Source organism: Planococcus citri, chromosome 2 (genome assembly GCF_950023065.1).
Source record: "Planococcus citri chromosome 2, ihPlaCitr1.1, whole genome shotgun sequence".
Classification (NCBI taxonomy): domain Eukaryota; kingdom Metazoa; phylum Arthropoda; class Insecta; order Hemiptera; family Pseudococcidae; genus Planococcus; species Planococcus citri.
Window position 1 is genome coordinate 79,612,470 of NC_088678.1, and position 15,409 is coordinate 79,627,878.

At 34.8% G+C, this 15,409-nt stretch overlaps 1 protein-coding gene across 4 annotated transcripts; it reads left to right on the forward strand.

Annotated features, from left to right (window-relative positions):
- Positions 1 to 409: 409 nt before the first annotated feature.
- Positions 410 to 11,338, forward strand: LOC135837906 (juvenile hormone acid O-methyltransferase-like). Of its 4 annotated transcripts, none has more exons than XM_065353348.1 (6): positions 410 to 430; positions 7,186 to 7,372; positions 10,240 to 10,412; positions 10,519 to 10,651; positions 10,736 to 10,883; positions 11,008 to 11,338. In XM_065353348.1, the coding sequence occupies exons 2-6, from the start codon at positions 7,187 to 7,189 to the stop codon at positions 11,190 to 11,192; spliced, it is 825 nt and encodes a 274-aa protein (XP_065209420.1). In that variant the 5' UTR covers positions 410 to 430; position 7,186; the 3' UTR covers positions 11,193 to 11,338. The 4 variants fall into 4 exon arrangements, with proteins under 4 accessions (XP_065209420.1, XP_065209419.1, XP_065209418.1 ...); XM_065353347.1 differs by lacking the exon at positions 410 to 430 and adding an exon at positions 1,108 to 1,402; XM_065353346.1 differs by lacking the exon at positions 410 to 430 and adding an exon at positions 6,448 to 6,756.
- The last annotated feature ends 4,071 nt before the right edge of the window (positions 11,339 to 15,409 follow it).

Consider the following 15,409-nt stretch of genomic DNA (forward strand, 5'->3'; position numbering starts at 1 on the left):
ATGCTTGGAAAGTATTGAACCTGTACCTAATCAAAATTTCAGCTGTCAAAATTGAATTTCAATTTTTGGGAAATTTTTGAATTTTAATCGAATATTTCTACCTATTTTTGGGGATGATGGAAGGATGTACATATTACATACGTCTAAGTCCTCAAGTTCCCACTTTTCCCATGTAATCAATAAAAATCTATTCCTCAACCGATAGTGACTTTGCTAATAATGAATTTCATCTTTTCCAGCCGATCTGCAACCTCCCAACGCTCAGAAACTTCAACTTTCTTCGTACATTTTTTGAAACCGTGGAGAATGACTTTCACCGCTGAACCGTTACCTTCTTCGGAGATGTTGAACCCAAAAATCGTTCGCATTCCAGCGAATTTCAGGAAATCACCTCGAGTTCGTCCAGTTCGGCCAATTTCTGTTTCTGTTGGTGAGTTAATAATTTGTTAGTAATTTCTATCGACTTTTCTTTGCTTTAATTTTTTAATTTGGTTAATTTTTCGAACTGCGCAGTCGCTGACGGTTTAATAATGATGCAAAAATATTTTTAAAAAAAAAAAAAACAGTTTTGTTTCCGAAACATTTCATATAACATCGAGTTTGAATTTACTTTGTTTTATTTTAAAGTATAATGCTTGACTGAATACCTACCTACTTTTTCTAAGAAACAACAGGGGAAATGCTTGTTTCGTCGTTTTTTTGACAGTTCTCTTTTTTATGGCAAATGTTGATTGTTGATGTATGTCAATATTTAAATCACTGACGCAAGTCATAAAAATCGAGGATCCTCAGTGACGCAAATGAGAATGGCTCATTTGTTATACATTACCCAATGTCGTAATTAATTAGGTTGAGTAAATTTACAAAAATTAAATTAGCTGTTGCTCGGTGCTATTTTTAAACGGTGAAATCGTAGGTCCTAAGCTCATTAAAACGATTCGAGTAGAATAAAAGTGTAGGGTATCAGTTACTCGGATCGAATAAAAAAATGGTACCTATCAATTATTAGCTGTATATTGTACATATACTCGAATCGTATTTATGATCTCAAAATTCGACTGGAACTATCGTAAAACACTTGGTGTGACGTAGGTACGAGTACTTACTACGTATGTACTTTGTATTTACTTAGTGTCGACTGACCTATACGTCTATATAAACTTGGTTCGTCGCTGTTTTCGTTATAATCTGAGTAGATTTGGTGTCTCGGTAATAATTCAACTATTATAGATTTTGCAATTTGATTTTTTTGTTTCTTGTAAGACAACTTAGTCGTTGAGTGATATTTTTTGTTTATTTTATTTATAATTTTTATTGTTTTATAATTTATCAAACGTAATACCTTTGTTTTTTTTTCGTGAGAATTTCACGATCATTTCATCTTTCCGAGTTCTTGAATAAGGTAAACAATTTTATCTTTTATATTGGTGCACTTTAAAAATTATTTCTAAAAGTACCCAGGTAAATTTCGTTTGCTTTTATTAGCTTGTAAATTCTATTTTTAAATCTATACTTATTTGGACATTGAAATTCTGTTTTTTTTTTTTTTTTTTTTTTTTTGGTGTTGTAAAAAATTAGGAATTGTATGAATTTTAACCAGTCTGGTTAATGGCATTAATGAGATGTGGTTTATCTAACAAGGGAACCTTTTGAGGTATCACACTCTGATTTGAACGGGACCGCGATTTTTGGAAAGAGCATAGTCTAAAACCCCCGAAACCAAATTTTCAGCTGCCCAAGTTCATTTTTCGATTTTTGGCGAATTTTTGAAAATTCAAAATTGACTGTTTTTGGTGATTTACGCTTTGATTTTTTTAAAGTACGTACTTGATCAGTAAAAATGGTCAAAATAAGTCCCAAAACTAATATTAATTACCCAAATCCAAATTTTACCATTTCCAGCCATTCTGGAGCCTCCAGCGCGATTTTTCAATTTCTCCAGAATTTTGAATTTTCTCCAGAAGGCGTGAATATGCAGTTGGACAGCTAAAAATCGAGTTGTATATTATACTCGACCTGTTTAACGAGCTTATCTACATTTGAGCCGATTTCGGGAATGACACCTGAAAAGTGGTTTTTTGACCAGCTTTTCTCAAAATTAAAAAATCCAAAAACTCGAAAGATAACCATTTGTGAGTAAATTTTTGAAATTTGTGCGAATCGCTGTATTTCTACAAGAACTAATCCCAGGAGCGCAAATTCTACCATTTTCAGCCGTTTTGGAGCGAGAGTGACACCTCAAAAAACCACTCTTGAGGTGTCACTCTAAAAATCGGCTCAAATGTAGATAAACTCGTTAAACAGGTCCAATATAATACACAACTCGATTTTTAGCTGCCCAACTAGTCCGGCATATGACAATAGGAGTAATTGCACCCCCCCCCCCGCCGATCCTCCGGGACATCTGTTTTCTTAAAGGGGACATCCTAAGGAACATTTTAAAGCAAACTTGCCCGAAATAAATTTGGCTTTACTTACAAAATGGCGACCATTTTGAGTGACAGGTCAGCCAAAATCACAGATTTTGCGTTTCAACGTAGGGCTTGCACGAAACCTTTCAAACTTTACAAAGGTAGATCGAAAGATCATGCAAAAATTTATCACCTGTCAAAATTTCAAGTGCTAAAGTGCGTTTTTCGATTTTTGGTGAATTTTTGAAAATCGAATTTAGGTCAAAAATGAGGGGAAAAATCCAAAATTTTACCAAATTGACCAAAATAGCTGAAATTTGGGATATACCCTATTTTCGACATGCCAAATCAATTGGAAACGGTTTCAACCCGTTTTGAGCAGTTCTGTAGCCTCCAGCAGATTTTTGAAACTCGGAATTCCCACAAAATTTCATCAAATTGGAGTTGTAAAGCTAAAATTTATTCTAAAAACTAATTTCAATACGCTACGAAGTACTGCAGGTGAACTTAAAGTCGTTTTGGATCCTCCAGCGACTTTTTGAAAATTCCTGAAGCCTCCAGCAGATTTTTGAAACTTTAAATTTGATGGAAAGCTGAAATTTACTGTACACTCCAACTTTAACACCCTCTGTAAACGACTTTTGGGGGATTTCAAGTCATTTTAGAGCCTCCAACGACTTTTTTGAAAATTACTGGAGCCTCCAGTAGATTTTTGAAACTTCAAATTTTCATAAAATTTTATCAAACCAAGATGGAGAGTCGAAATTCATTCTGCAAACTAATTTCAATACGCTACGAAGTACTGCTGGTGAATTTCAAGTCGTTTTGGAGCCTCCAGCGACTTTTTGAAAATTCCTGAAACCTCCAGCAGATTTTTGAAACTTTAAATTTTCACAAAATTTCATCAAATGGAGATGGAAAGCTGAAATGTACTCTACACTCCAATTTTAACACACTCTGAGAACGACTTTTGGTGGATTTCAAGTCATTTAGAGCCTCCAACAACTTTTTTGCAAATTACTGGAGCCTCCAGTAGATTTTTGAAACTTGAAATTTCCCCAAAATTTTATCAAACCAAGATGGAGAGTCGAAATTCATTCTGCAAACTAATTTCAATACGTTACGAAGTTGACTGCTGGTGAATTTCATGTCGTTTTGGAGCCTCCAGCAACTTTTTGAAAGGTTGTATGACGTTTTTTTTGGAAAATTGAAATTTCCTAAAACTAGCTGGAAGCTTCAAAACCATTTGAAACCACCATGTAGTCTGCGAAGTAAATTTCAGCTTGCCAACTCCATTTGATAAATTAATGTTGGGGAAATTTCAAATTTAAAAAATCTACTGGAGGCTCCAGTAATTTTCAAAAAAGTCGCTAGAGGTCCTAAAATGACTTGAACCCACCTGAAGTCGTCTTCAGAGGGTGTTCAAATTGGAGTGTAGAATAAATTTTAGCTTTCCATCTCCATTTGATGAAATTTTATGAAAATTTAAAGTTTCAAAAATCTGCTGGAGGCTTCAGTAATTTTCAAAAAAAGTCTGTGGAGGCCCTAAAATTACTTGAACTCGCCTGAAGTCGTCTTCAGAGGGTGTTAAAAATGGAGTCTAGAGTAAATTTCAGCTTTCCATCTCCATTTGATGAAATTTTGTGAGAATTTAAAATTTCAAAAATCTGCTGGAGGTTTTAGGAATTTTCAAAAAGTCGCTGGAGGCTCCAAAACGACTTGAAATTCACCTGCAGTACTTCGTAGCATATTGAAATTAGTTTTTAGAATAAATTTCAGCTTTAAAACTCCAATTTGATGGAATTTTGTGGAAATTTCGAGTTTCAATAATTTGCTGGAGGCTCCAGAACTGCTCAAAACGGGTTGAAACCGTTTCCAATCGATTTGGCATGTCGAAAATAGGGTATATCCCAAATTTCAGCTTTCTTGGCCAATTTGGTAAAATTTTGATTTTTTCCCTCATTTTTGGCCTAAATTCGATTTTCAAAAATTCACCAAAAATCGAAAAACGCACTTTATCACTTGAAATTTTGACAGGTGATAAATTTTTGCATGATCTTTCGATCTACCTTTGTAAAGTTTGAAAAAGTTCGTGCAAGTCCTACGTTAAAACGCAAAATCTGCGATTTCGGCTGACCTGTCAATCAGAAAGGCCGCCATTTTGTAAGTAAGGCCAACTTTTTTTTGGCAAGTTTGCTTTAAAATGTTCCTTAGAATGTCCCCTTCAAGAAAAAAGTTGTCCCGGAGGATCGGCAGGGGGGTGCAATTACTCCTATTGTCATAAATGCCGGACTATTATGTTCATAAACAGATTGTTCATGAGAGTTGATTAAGTTGCCTACTTTGTTTGCCTTTTAAAGCAGGCTACTGGCAGATCAAATGTTTGACAGAAACTCACCCAAAATGTCGTTAATTTGGATGTTAGATGTAAAATTTCAAGCAACCCCCCCCCCCCAATCCAATTAATAATAGGTAACTACGTATTCAAAATTCTTTTGGGATGATTTCACATCCAAACTAAAATTTTTGAGTGAGTTTCGTCAAAATTGGAGATTTCACTATACGTATTATCCTGAAGGGCTCTTTAAATGCTCGAACAACGCTTTCTTGATCACATGCAGTTTTTCTCGATGTCAAGTATTGATGCGCGAACACTATAGGGCAAAACGCGAATTTCAGGTTGCATACTTGCACCTTTGGTTTTGTGGGCTAAACCTTACAAGTATAGCTGTAAACAATGCTGTTCACTTCTACTTTTCAGCTCGTTAAGTCAATTTTCTCAAGGAAGACTTTCGCGGATTTCAAAATCTGTAGTACCGTTGGAAAGAGGACAAAATCCTCTACAATTTAGAGCCATAAAATAATGGGGTCCTCCAGATGGTTTAAAAGTTCTGTCGCCTCAAAGTTCAAAGTGTACAGAAAAATATGTTGAATTGGCTACATATTTCAGCTCGTTAAGTCAATTTTCTCAAGAAAGACTTTTGAGGATTTCAAAAAATTTAGTACCGTTGGAAAGAGGACAAAATCCTATACAATTTAGAGCCATAAAATAATGGGGTCCTCGAGATGGTTTAAAAGTTCTGTTGCCTCAAAGTGCAAAGCTGACAGAACAATGAGTTGAATTTTGCCGCATTTTTCTGATCCTTAAGTCAATTTTCTCAAGGAAGACCTTTGAGGATTTCAAAAAATTTATTACCGTTGGAAAGGGCACAAATTTCTCTACAATTTAGAGCCATAAAATAATATGGTCCTCGAGATGGTATAAAGTTCTGTTGCCTCAAAGTGCAAAGCTGCCAGAACAATGAGTTGAATTTTGCCGCATTTTTCTGCTCCTTAAGGCTTAAGTCAATTTTCTCAAGGAAGACCTTTGAGGATTTCAAAAAATTTATTACCGTTGGAAAGGGCACAAATTTCTCTACAATTTAGAGCCATAAAATAATGGGGTCCTCGAGATGGTTTAAAAGTTCTGTCGCCTCAAAGTTCAAAGTGTACAGAAAAATATGTTGAATTGGCTACATATTTCAGCTCGTTAAGTCAATTTTCTCAAGGAAGACCTTTGAGGATTTCAAAAAATTTATTACCGTTGGAAAGGGAACAAATTTCTCTACAATTTAGAGCCATAAAATAATGGGATCTTCGAGATGGTTTGAAAGTTTTGGCATATCAAAATGCAAAGAGGACAGAACAATCACTAGCAACATGCCCACAATATGTAAGGGGAATCAAGAGATACCACCATTTATACACCTTGTGACGTCAGGGCGTTTTGCCCTATAAACCGGTTCCAAATTTGTGAAGGTTCTTCAATTATTAGGTATTAAAATCATCGAGGTAGGTATATGGAAATGAAAAATTCTTTATGACGTAAGTCGCATATTTTTCTTCGTTTTGTCCGTTCTTCGTTTGGCGCATGTGTGTAATCATTTCTGTTTACAAAATTTTTTCGAATATTTAATTAATTTACGCAATATTTACCTATTTCTGCTATGCTATATGGGTCTTGAAATGCGTATGTTGAGCTATCTAACTAGGTACCTAATACCTATGAAGACAGTATAAGTACATAATATCTATTAAAACTTGGTTTGTCGTTGTATTTATAATACTATCGGTGCGTAAATTTATCGTCGGCATCTCTAGTGGCGAGCTTGTTCAAAATTTGAAAAATTTTCTATTGCTCTTTTTATAGTTTTTTTTATTTAATGCATTCAATATTTGAAGAGTTTTTATCAATTTCGCTATAAGTATTATAGTCTGTCGGCAATTCTGTGATCGTTGTGTCTCCTTGAGTAGGTGCCTCTGCCTATCTACTCGAATGCATTTTTTGTTACTTTGTTGCTGCGAGGTAAACATAATTTAATCGTTTATTGCTGTACTTTCGAATTTTCAAGTGATTATGGTCTTCTTACCCCCTTCAGCTCTCCCAATGCTCTGCACTCGATTTTTTATTTAAAGAAGAATCGCGAAGTGATCCGTTTCTTTTTGAAATTTTCCACCAACTTGGTGTGTTTTTTTAGACGTACATAATACTTGCAGAATTGTCTATCAATTATTCAAAGTTTTTTTTGGATAATATTTTCGAATTTGAATTCAGAATGTTTCGATTTGATTGCTGTAAATCTCACAGCGAGATGTTCAATACAAAGTACTAGATTTTTATATATTTTTTAATTCGATTACCAGCTTACCTGTTTACATATTATTTGAATTTTACAAAAATGCACGTATGTACCAAACTCGTCTGATACCTTTACCTACTTATGTGATGTTTCAGGATGTTCCAAGCTCAAACGTATTTATCCAATCACTCGCTGCAAGTTCGCGATGCCGATGAAGTTTTACAAAAATTCAAATCGGAAATTAAATGGAAACGTGGACAGAAAGCGATCGATATTGGTTGCGGTCCGGGAGACGTCACACACGACTATTTGCTGCCTATACTTCCAAATGATGCGGAACTGGTAAGATGATGAAATTATGCTTATCTGTTATTCGATCTCAAGGTGTTCAGTCTTTCAAAGAAATGATTTTTTTAAACTTTTCCCAGTTTTTTAGACCACTGACCAATTTTTCCAATTTTATAGATAGCTATTTCAAACACCAGGTACACAAAAACAAAACAGTGAAGGGAGACGAGTCTCATTTTTTTGAGAGTCATCATTTTTGACGCGTAACTATTTATAAAGTTTGAATAGAGGAAGATCGCTTTCCCTCTTCATTTTCCGATCACAGTTCGAGAATAAGAAATTGACTTCTCACATCGAAAATAATACTGTTTTATGTACTTACTTGAAATTTTCAAAAAAAAAAAAAAAAAAAAAAAAAAAAAAAGTCTCCAATGCATTTTGGTCAAAACTACTAGAAATTCCAACTAAATTTAGATGGAAACAATAAACTTAATTTCTAATTTTTTCCAAAATTGGTTGTTTTTGAAAATATAAAAATTGTGTCCTAAAAAAAAATAATGAATTTTGAATTTTCGAGAGATTTTGCCTTGGTCTCGCTCGAGCCCTCATATTTGTAAAAACAATATAATTAAGTATTCCTAAAAACAAAAAATAAAACGCCAAAAATAACTCGAGAAAATTCCGAATTTTTGATTTTTGATTTCAGTACCTACCATTTTTGCAATAGAACAATTCAAATTTTATGTCGAGTAATGAAGCATTTTTTTTTCTGAACAATTAAATCATTCAACATTTTTGTTTCCAAATCCCCTTCCCAAAATTTGTCCGAACCCCATCAAGAAATTCAGGCGGAGGGAAGGGGATGTTTCGGGGGTTAACAGTTGGGAAAATTTCAGTCCCTCTCCCCTCTCCCCATCACTTCGTCACGCCTCTGGTGAGGAAGTTCAGAGTTTAGTGCCGAAAAATTTGATAATTTGTGGGTACGAATTTTTGGACATCCTGAGCAATTTTTTTCAACGCCAAAACTAGAAAATGCTTGCGACCCTAGTCTAAGAGAATAATTTCTGACTTCATAAGGTATTTTGAAAGAATTTAAGTCCAATAAAAGTTTTTGAAAGCAGCAAAAAATGATCAGATTTGACAATTTTTTGGTTAAAAATAAAAAAATGAATAATCTAAAAACAATTTAGCACCAGGGATGAGTTGAGCAAGAGAGAAGAGAGGGGATTGAAATGTTCCAAAAATTCAAAATTAGCGCCTATTGAATTCATATATTTTTTTTTAAATGATACAAAATGAAAACCCGTAAAAAATGCGCGAAAATATACTTTTTTCCAGCTGTAAAGGAGTGCATGGAGATGAAAAAAAAATCCCCCCCCCCAACCACAATTGGGAAGGTTGATTTTTGGACGTGTTATGCAAATTTTGATTTTTTTTCGGAATTGTTCAAGCTGGCGGAGAGGGGAAGGGGGAATTTTTCCGGATCAGTAGGTACTTTTTCACTCCACAAATTAGTCAGGTCTCTATTTCACAAAAAAAAAGCTCCCGCTCGCAATTCTTATTAAAAGCAATTTTATGATTGATTCTTGTTCTACACACTAGAGCGAATAAATTTAGCTTGTATGCCTATTTTTTCCCCTCCCCCTTTCCCGAGGGTCAACCCCCCAACATTTGAAATTCGTGTATCTCCTAATCTATGGGTCGTACAAAAAAAATTATTCAACAAAAATTGTTCCTTGACATCAGATCTACAATTTGAGCTCATCAAAATTTGTTTTGGAGCAACCCTTCCCTCTCAAATTTCGTAAACACCCCTCCAGAAAACATCAATTTTACGTTTTTCACATTTTTAATGAAAAGTTTCAAAGTTGAAGAAAAATCTGTAATATCTAACATAAATTGTTTAGAATTGAATTTCTTTTCCAACGAATTATATTACGACCATTTTTCCATCCCCCGCCACTATGGTGGACGACCCCCCCCCCCCCCGGTTACAAATACCAGACAACAAGGGAAAAAATCCAACGCAAGTTGTTTCGGGTTGAAATTTGCATGGTAGGTGGGTACCATCGAAAGACTTACGCGTGGAAAATTTCAGACCCCCCTCCGACCCCTCCCTTTTTGAAAAACCTCCCCTTTTCTGAAAATGAGAATTTTGGGGAAAATTACCATTAATGAGCAGGGTGTCGTTTTCGCATGATTCGATACCGCTGAGTACGAATATGACGTCAGATTTTCTGCTACATTCATCTAACCCCCTCCAGAGCCCCCAGACCCCCACCACAAATTTTTACCATTTTTGAAAAAAATTACTTTGGTGATATTAGTAGGTATTGTTTTCATGATTTGAACCCCCTGAGCTTAAATATTGCGTCAGATTTTGTTTTACACTAATACAGCCCCTCCACTGCCTCTCCAGGGCCTCATCCCCCCTCAATTTTCACTATTCCTGAAATAAGGCTACTTGTATAATATTGGCGTCGTTTTCATATGAATCGAACCTCCTGAATAATATGATATTTAGAGGTCAAAAATACATCAAAAAATTGTGCCTACCAATTTTCATTAATAGAAAGCATAAAAACACCATTTTGAAGGGTAAATATGAGGGGAGGGGGTTGAAAATTTTTATGGGGATACCACTTATGAATGTCTACAACTACAACATACTAAAACGTTGAAAAAATCGGTTTACATGGGGTTGAGAAAATTATTGTTATTGAAATTTCAGAAAAGGGGAGGTTTCTCAAAAAGGGAGGGGTCGGGGGGTCTGAAATTTTCCACGCGTAAGTCTTTCGATGGTATGGTCTTTTCCAATTTTCTAGAGCCGACTTCACACCATGTTGAAAAAACCCTACTTATAATTATTTACATTTTTGTAGTTTCGTTTAATATGTCTATTTTCAATTTCGTTTGCGTAGCTTGCCGTTGATATGTGCGAAAGGATGGTTAACCTGGGCAGAAATCACTATTCCGATCCGCGTCTGAATTTCGATGTTCTAAATTTAACGAATTCAGAAGAAGTCGAGAAATACGAGTCGAATTTTGATTTGGTGTTTTCGTTTTATTGTCTGAATTGGATACCAGATCAACGGTAAGGATTGGATGAGGATAATTGATACTTACTCACTTAAATAGCATCATTCGTTATTATACATAGATCTAGTTGATTTAGGTAATAAGCTTCTATTTATTTACAGACTGGCCTTGAAGAATATGTATTCAATGTTGAAACCAGGAGGCGAGATGTTATTCACGCTCGTCGTCGATTCTCCCAATCATCTGGTCTGGGAGCTTACAGCAGCTTCTCCAAAATGGTCCGCGTATATGAAAGTAAGCTAGATACTTGATCATTATTTTGGCTTAGTTATCTCAAAATGTAGGTAACTAATTCTGATCATATTTTGTTATTTACAGAATTTTAGAGACACCATACCACGTTATCATTACAGCGACGATCCCGCATCTGAAATCAGCGAGTTGATTCGAGACGTGGGTTTTCACATTAAGCATTGCTCTTTCGAATGGAAATCATTCACGTTCCCAACAAAGCAAATTTTCCACAGTAAGTCGTCTTTACCTCATACAGTAATAAATTAAATCAGAATACTTACTTATGTTGAGAAAAAAATTTTGATACGATTTTTTGTTTTAATGTACTAGATAATAAAAAGTTTCTTCGATTTCAGAATTTATGGACGGAATAAACCCTTTCCTGAGAAATGTTCCACAATGCCTGCTGGAAGAATACGGCCAAGAATGGGAGAAAACCTTATGGAACGAGAAATTATGTTTTCTGCACGAAACCGGCGAAGTTACTTATAAGTATTCTGTGATCACAGCTTTCGCTCAAAAACCAGTAACGAATGCGTAATAAATATCAATACCTATGTACCTAATTTATAAGTGGTGATAAACTTTCAAGCGTACGTATTCGTAAATCACCACAATTCACTATTGTTAGCGAATTTTCAATTGTATATTTTGTATTTTTCATTAAAAACTCGTTTTTAATTTTTATTTTTATTTCTCATTTAAAAACATGAAGAAAAAAGTCGAAATCTCCACCCTAAGATAAGTTGAAGAAACTCACACTTTGAGTAGGCCTTTTAAATAGAAAAAAAAGCGTCGAATTTTACGCGTGTCGAAGAAGTTGCCTACTCGCAAGGCATAAAAATTACACCAAACACGGCGTTTTTCAAGTTACTCGATTTGACTTTTTAACGGACACACAGCGCCTTCTATCGGAGAAAAAAATAAACTTTGTTCTGTGTTTTTTTTAAATCGAGGTTGAAAAATGAGGAAATGAGAGCTAGATATGCGCGTGGCGCCATCTATCGGAATATTACGGAACTACTTCGCAAAGAACACTCGAAACCCCATTTTTATTGCTCGAAATCGACGTAATTCCGTAATATTCCTATAGATAGCGCCACGCGCATATCTAGCTCTCATTTCCTCATTTTTTCAACTACGATTTTTAGTTCCGTTTTATTCTGATAGATGACGCTGTGTGTCCGTTCAATGGCAATAAATTAATGTCTCCGCGCAGCACAAGGCTCGAACCTTCCGACTTGACGTGTTATTTGAGTTGCTTATGGATTATTTTTGCAGGGGCATTTTGTTAAAAGTGAAAAATTACCGTGTTTCGACTTTGATCGATTATTTAAGTTGCCTATCGAGTATTTCGAAGGCGTTTTCGACTTTATAATTTATGAATCTTGTATTTTGTTACTTACCATACAGTATGAAGATGATTTTCTGATATTAGCAGCTACTTATGTTCAAATTTCGGAATTTGGAAGAAGCGGGTCGCCTTAAACTTTTTTCTGCAGGAGCATAACATTTTGAAGAATTGTGCTTCAGGAGGGGGGGGGGAGGGTTAATGAATTTCAAAATTAGTGCAATATCATCATGCGAAGTGTCGAAATTTAAGTTTTTTTGAACCTGCTGTTCACGATTTTGATAATATTTCGGCCCCAAACCCAAAACGGGCTTAAGAGGGAGAGGTCCAAAATTCAAAAATGGGCCCAAATATCGTGTTGCGCATCAAAATATATGTTTTTGAGGCTCCTGAACACGAATTTGATATTATTTGGGCGGAAATCCCACGAGGAGCTTTTGAGGGGGAGGTTCAGAACTCAAAAACAAGCCCAAGTATGTAGCATATCAAAATGCATGTTTTCGAAGATCCTAAGTACGAATTTGATAATATTTCGACGTTAGCCCCGAAATGGGTTTCTGAAGGAGGGGGGGTCCAAAACTCGAAAATGGCCCTAAATATCAAGTTGTACATCAAAATATATGTTATCAGGGATCCTAAGTTCGAATATGATTTCATTTCGGAGGAAACCCCGATAGGGGCTTTTGAGGAGAATGGTTCAAAATTCCAAAATTGGTCTCAAATATCACGAGACATATCGAAATAAATGTTTTAGACGCTCCTGAACACGAATTTGATATCATTTTGGCGAAACCCCCAAAATGGGCTTCTGAAAGGGAGGTTCAAAGTTCAAAAATTACCCCAAATTTCAAGTGGAACATCAAAATGTATGTTTCCAAGGCTCCAGAGTACGAATTCGATATTGTTTTGGAGGAAACTCCAGAAGGGGCTTGTAAAGGGGAGGTTCAAAGTTCAAAAATCACCCCAAATTTCAAGTGGCACATCAAAATGTATGTTTTCGAGACTCCAGAGTACGAATTCGATATTGTTTTGGAGGAAACTCCAGAAGAGGCTTGTGAAGGGGAGGTTCAAAACTCAAAAATCAGCCCAAATATAATGTGACGCATCAAAATGAATGTTTTTAAAGCTCCCGAGTACAAATTCAATATTATTTCAGCGTGAACCCCAAAATGGGCTTCAGAGGGGGAGGTTTAAAAATCAAAAATGGGCTTCGAGAGGGAGATTCGATGAAAAATAGCTTTTGTTCGCCTATTCTACGAATTCGTCAAGTTTCAAAACACAAAATGAAATAAAATAAAACAACACAACACGAAAATCGTTTCAATTTTTTAATGGCAAAGAAATCAATACAAACTTAATTCTACAACACGTTGACCAATCTGGGCAAAAAAACACTGCCGGCTGCTGGACAGTGAAAAACCATGATTGATCATTACAAAAATACATGAATAATAATAACATGTGATACATACACAAATTTAAAAAAAAAATACACAAACAGAAATGATATGTACATCAACAAGATATGCATAAAAAGTAGAGGGACGGGGGAGGGGGTCCTAATTTCAATTTCTCTGCAAATTTCATGGTAAAACAGCGTGAATGATTGACAATTTTGATCATCACTTGTCTTATATCTGAAATTTGACGCAAATAAACACTAATCTTAATTAAACTCGCGGAAATAATCAATAATGTTTATTGTCACGAATACAATAATTAAGGTTCTTAAAACAAAAGAATTACACTTTTATCAAGAAAGTTTAAATAAAAATCTAACGATTTATTTTTAAGTAATCAAGCATTAACTATGGAAAGATAAAAATATAATTTGACGCGAACATACGTAGCGGTTGCGCGGTCCGAAAGGTACTCAGCTAAAAAGTATTTGTCAACAACAGATGTTGTTGACAAAGTACTTCTGAAATCACCAGCCAGTGATTTCTGTACTTCTTACAAACACCAAATGTCGGCATGATAGTATCTCACATAGTCATCTCCCATCCGACCAATGATGACTAAACCACATTCCTAGAAAGTTCGATGCTAAACATTGGAGAGGCGGGGAGGGGAGGCGATAGATATCGAATTCACAAAGAAAAATTACATACGTAAAGACGTTACACGTTCGAAGCCGGCGTATATTCTGGTCTGGTGCTGCTGATGATATCACACGTATTGGTTCCAGGATCTGCATCTGAATTCCATATTCTTCTAGATCTGCAGGGTCTGTCTTCGCCTCCTAAAACAAAAAAATTAACGCAAGTTGATTAGAATTAGATATGAATGACTAATAAAACTATTCCTTAATTAACAACATATGTAACATTATTAGAAGAAATCGGTGTTTGAAAATATTCAACTTCTATAAATCTAGATAGATAGGTAGCATCGAATACGTCACGTCAGTAAACTGATGCTACCTTCTCTCCAAAAAGGGTATTCCAGGGTAAAATTGGTGAAACGCCCGTCCTGGGATTTTTAAAATTTTCATGTGACATTGTTGGATACATTTAAAAAAAACATCTTGCGCAGTACGCAAGATCAACCGACTTTGCTCTAAATAACCCCCAGCAATTTACCAACATTTACATCAGTAATTTACCAGACATTACCTCAAAATTTACCAATTTACCAAAATTTATTAATTTACCAAAATTTACCAATTTACCAAAATTTACCAAATTACCAAAATTTACCAAATTACCAAAATTTACCAAATTACCAAAATTTACCAAATTACCAAAATTTACCAATTTACCAAAATTTATACCAATTTACCAAAATTTACTAATTAACCGAAATTTACCAATTTACCAATTTACCAAAATTTACCAAAATTAACCAATTTACCAAAATTTATACCAATTTACCAAAATTTATACAAATTTACCAAAATTTATACAAATTTACCAAAATTTATACAAATTTACCAAAATTTATACCAATTTACCAAAATTCATACCAATTTACCCAAATTTACCAATTTACCAAAAATAACCACAGCAATTTACCAACATTTACCTCAGTAATTTACCAGACATTTCCTCACTAATTTACCAATTTTTTACCAACTTTTATTTTAATTACCCCAGGAACTTACGGCCATAGGTTTTTACCAATTACCCCAAAAAAAAATTACCCCAGCAATTTACCAACATTTACCTCGGTAATTTACCAGGCATTACCCCACTAATTTACCAATTTTTTATTATCCCAGTAATTTACTTCCAAAGGTTGATACCAATTCAACAAAATAAATTACCCCACTAATTTAACAATACCAAAAATTACCACAGCAATTTAATAAAATTTACCAATTTACCAAAAATTACCCCAGTAATTTACCAAAATTCTCAACCAACTTTATTGGAAAACTGAAAATTACCCCAGCAATTTACGAAAAT

Excerpts from the sequence above, each read along its gene's own strand:
- LOC135837906 (XM_065353345.1), top strand. The coding sequence starts at position 7,007 with ATGTTTCGATTTGATTGCTGTAAATCTCACAGCGAGATGTTCAATACA. Across the intron at positions 10,413-10,518 it reads AATTGGATACCAGATCAACG|ACTGGCCTTGAAGAATATGT; the intron begins GTAAGGATTGGA and ends ATTTATTTACAG. Across the intron at positions 10,652-10,735 it reads AATGGTCCGCGTATATGAAA|AATTTTAGAGACACCATACC; the intron begins GTAAGCTAGATA and ends TGTTATTTACAG.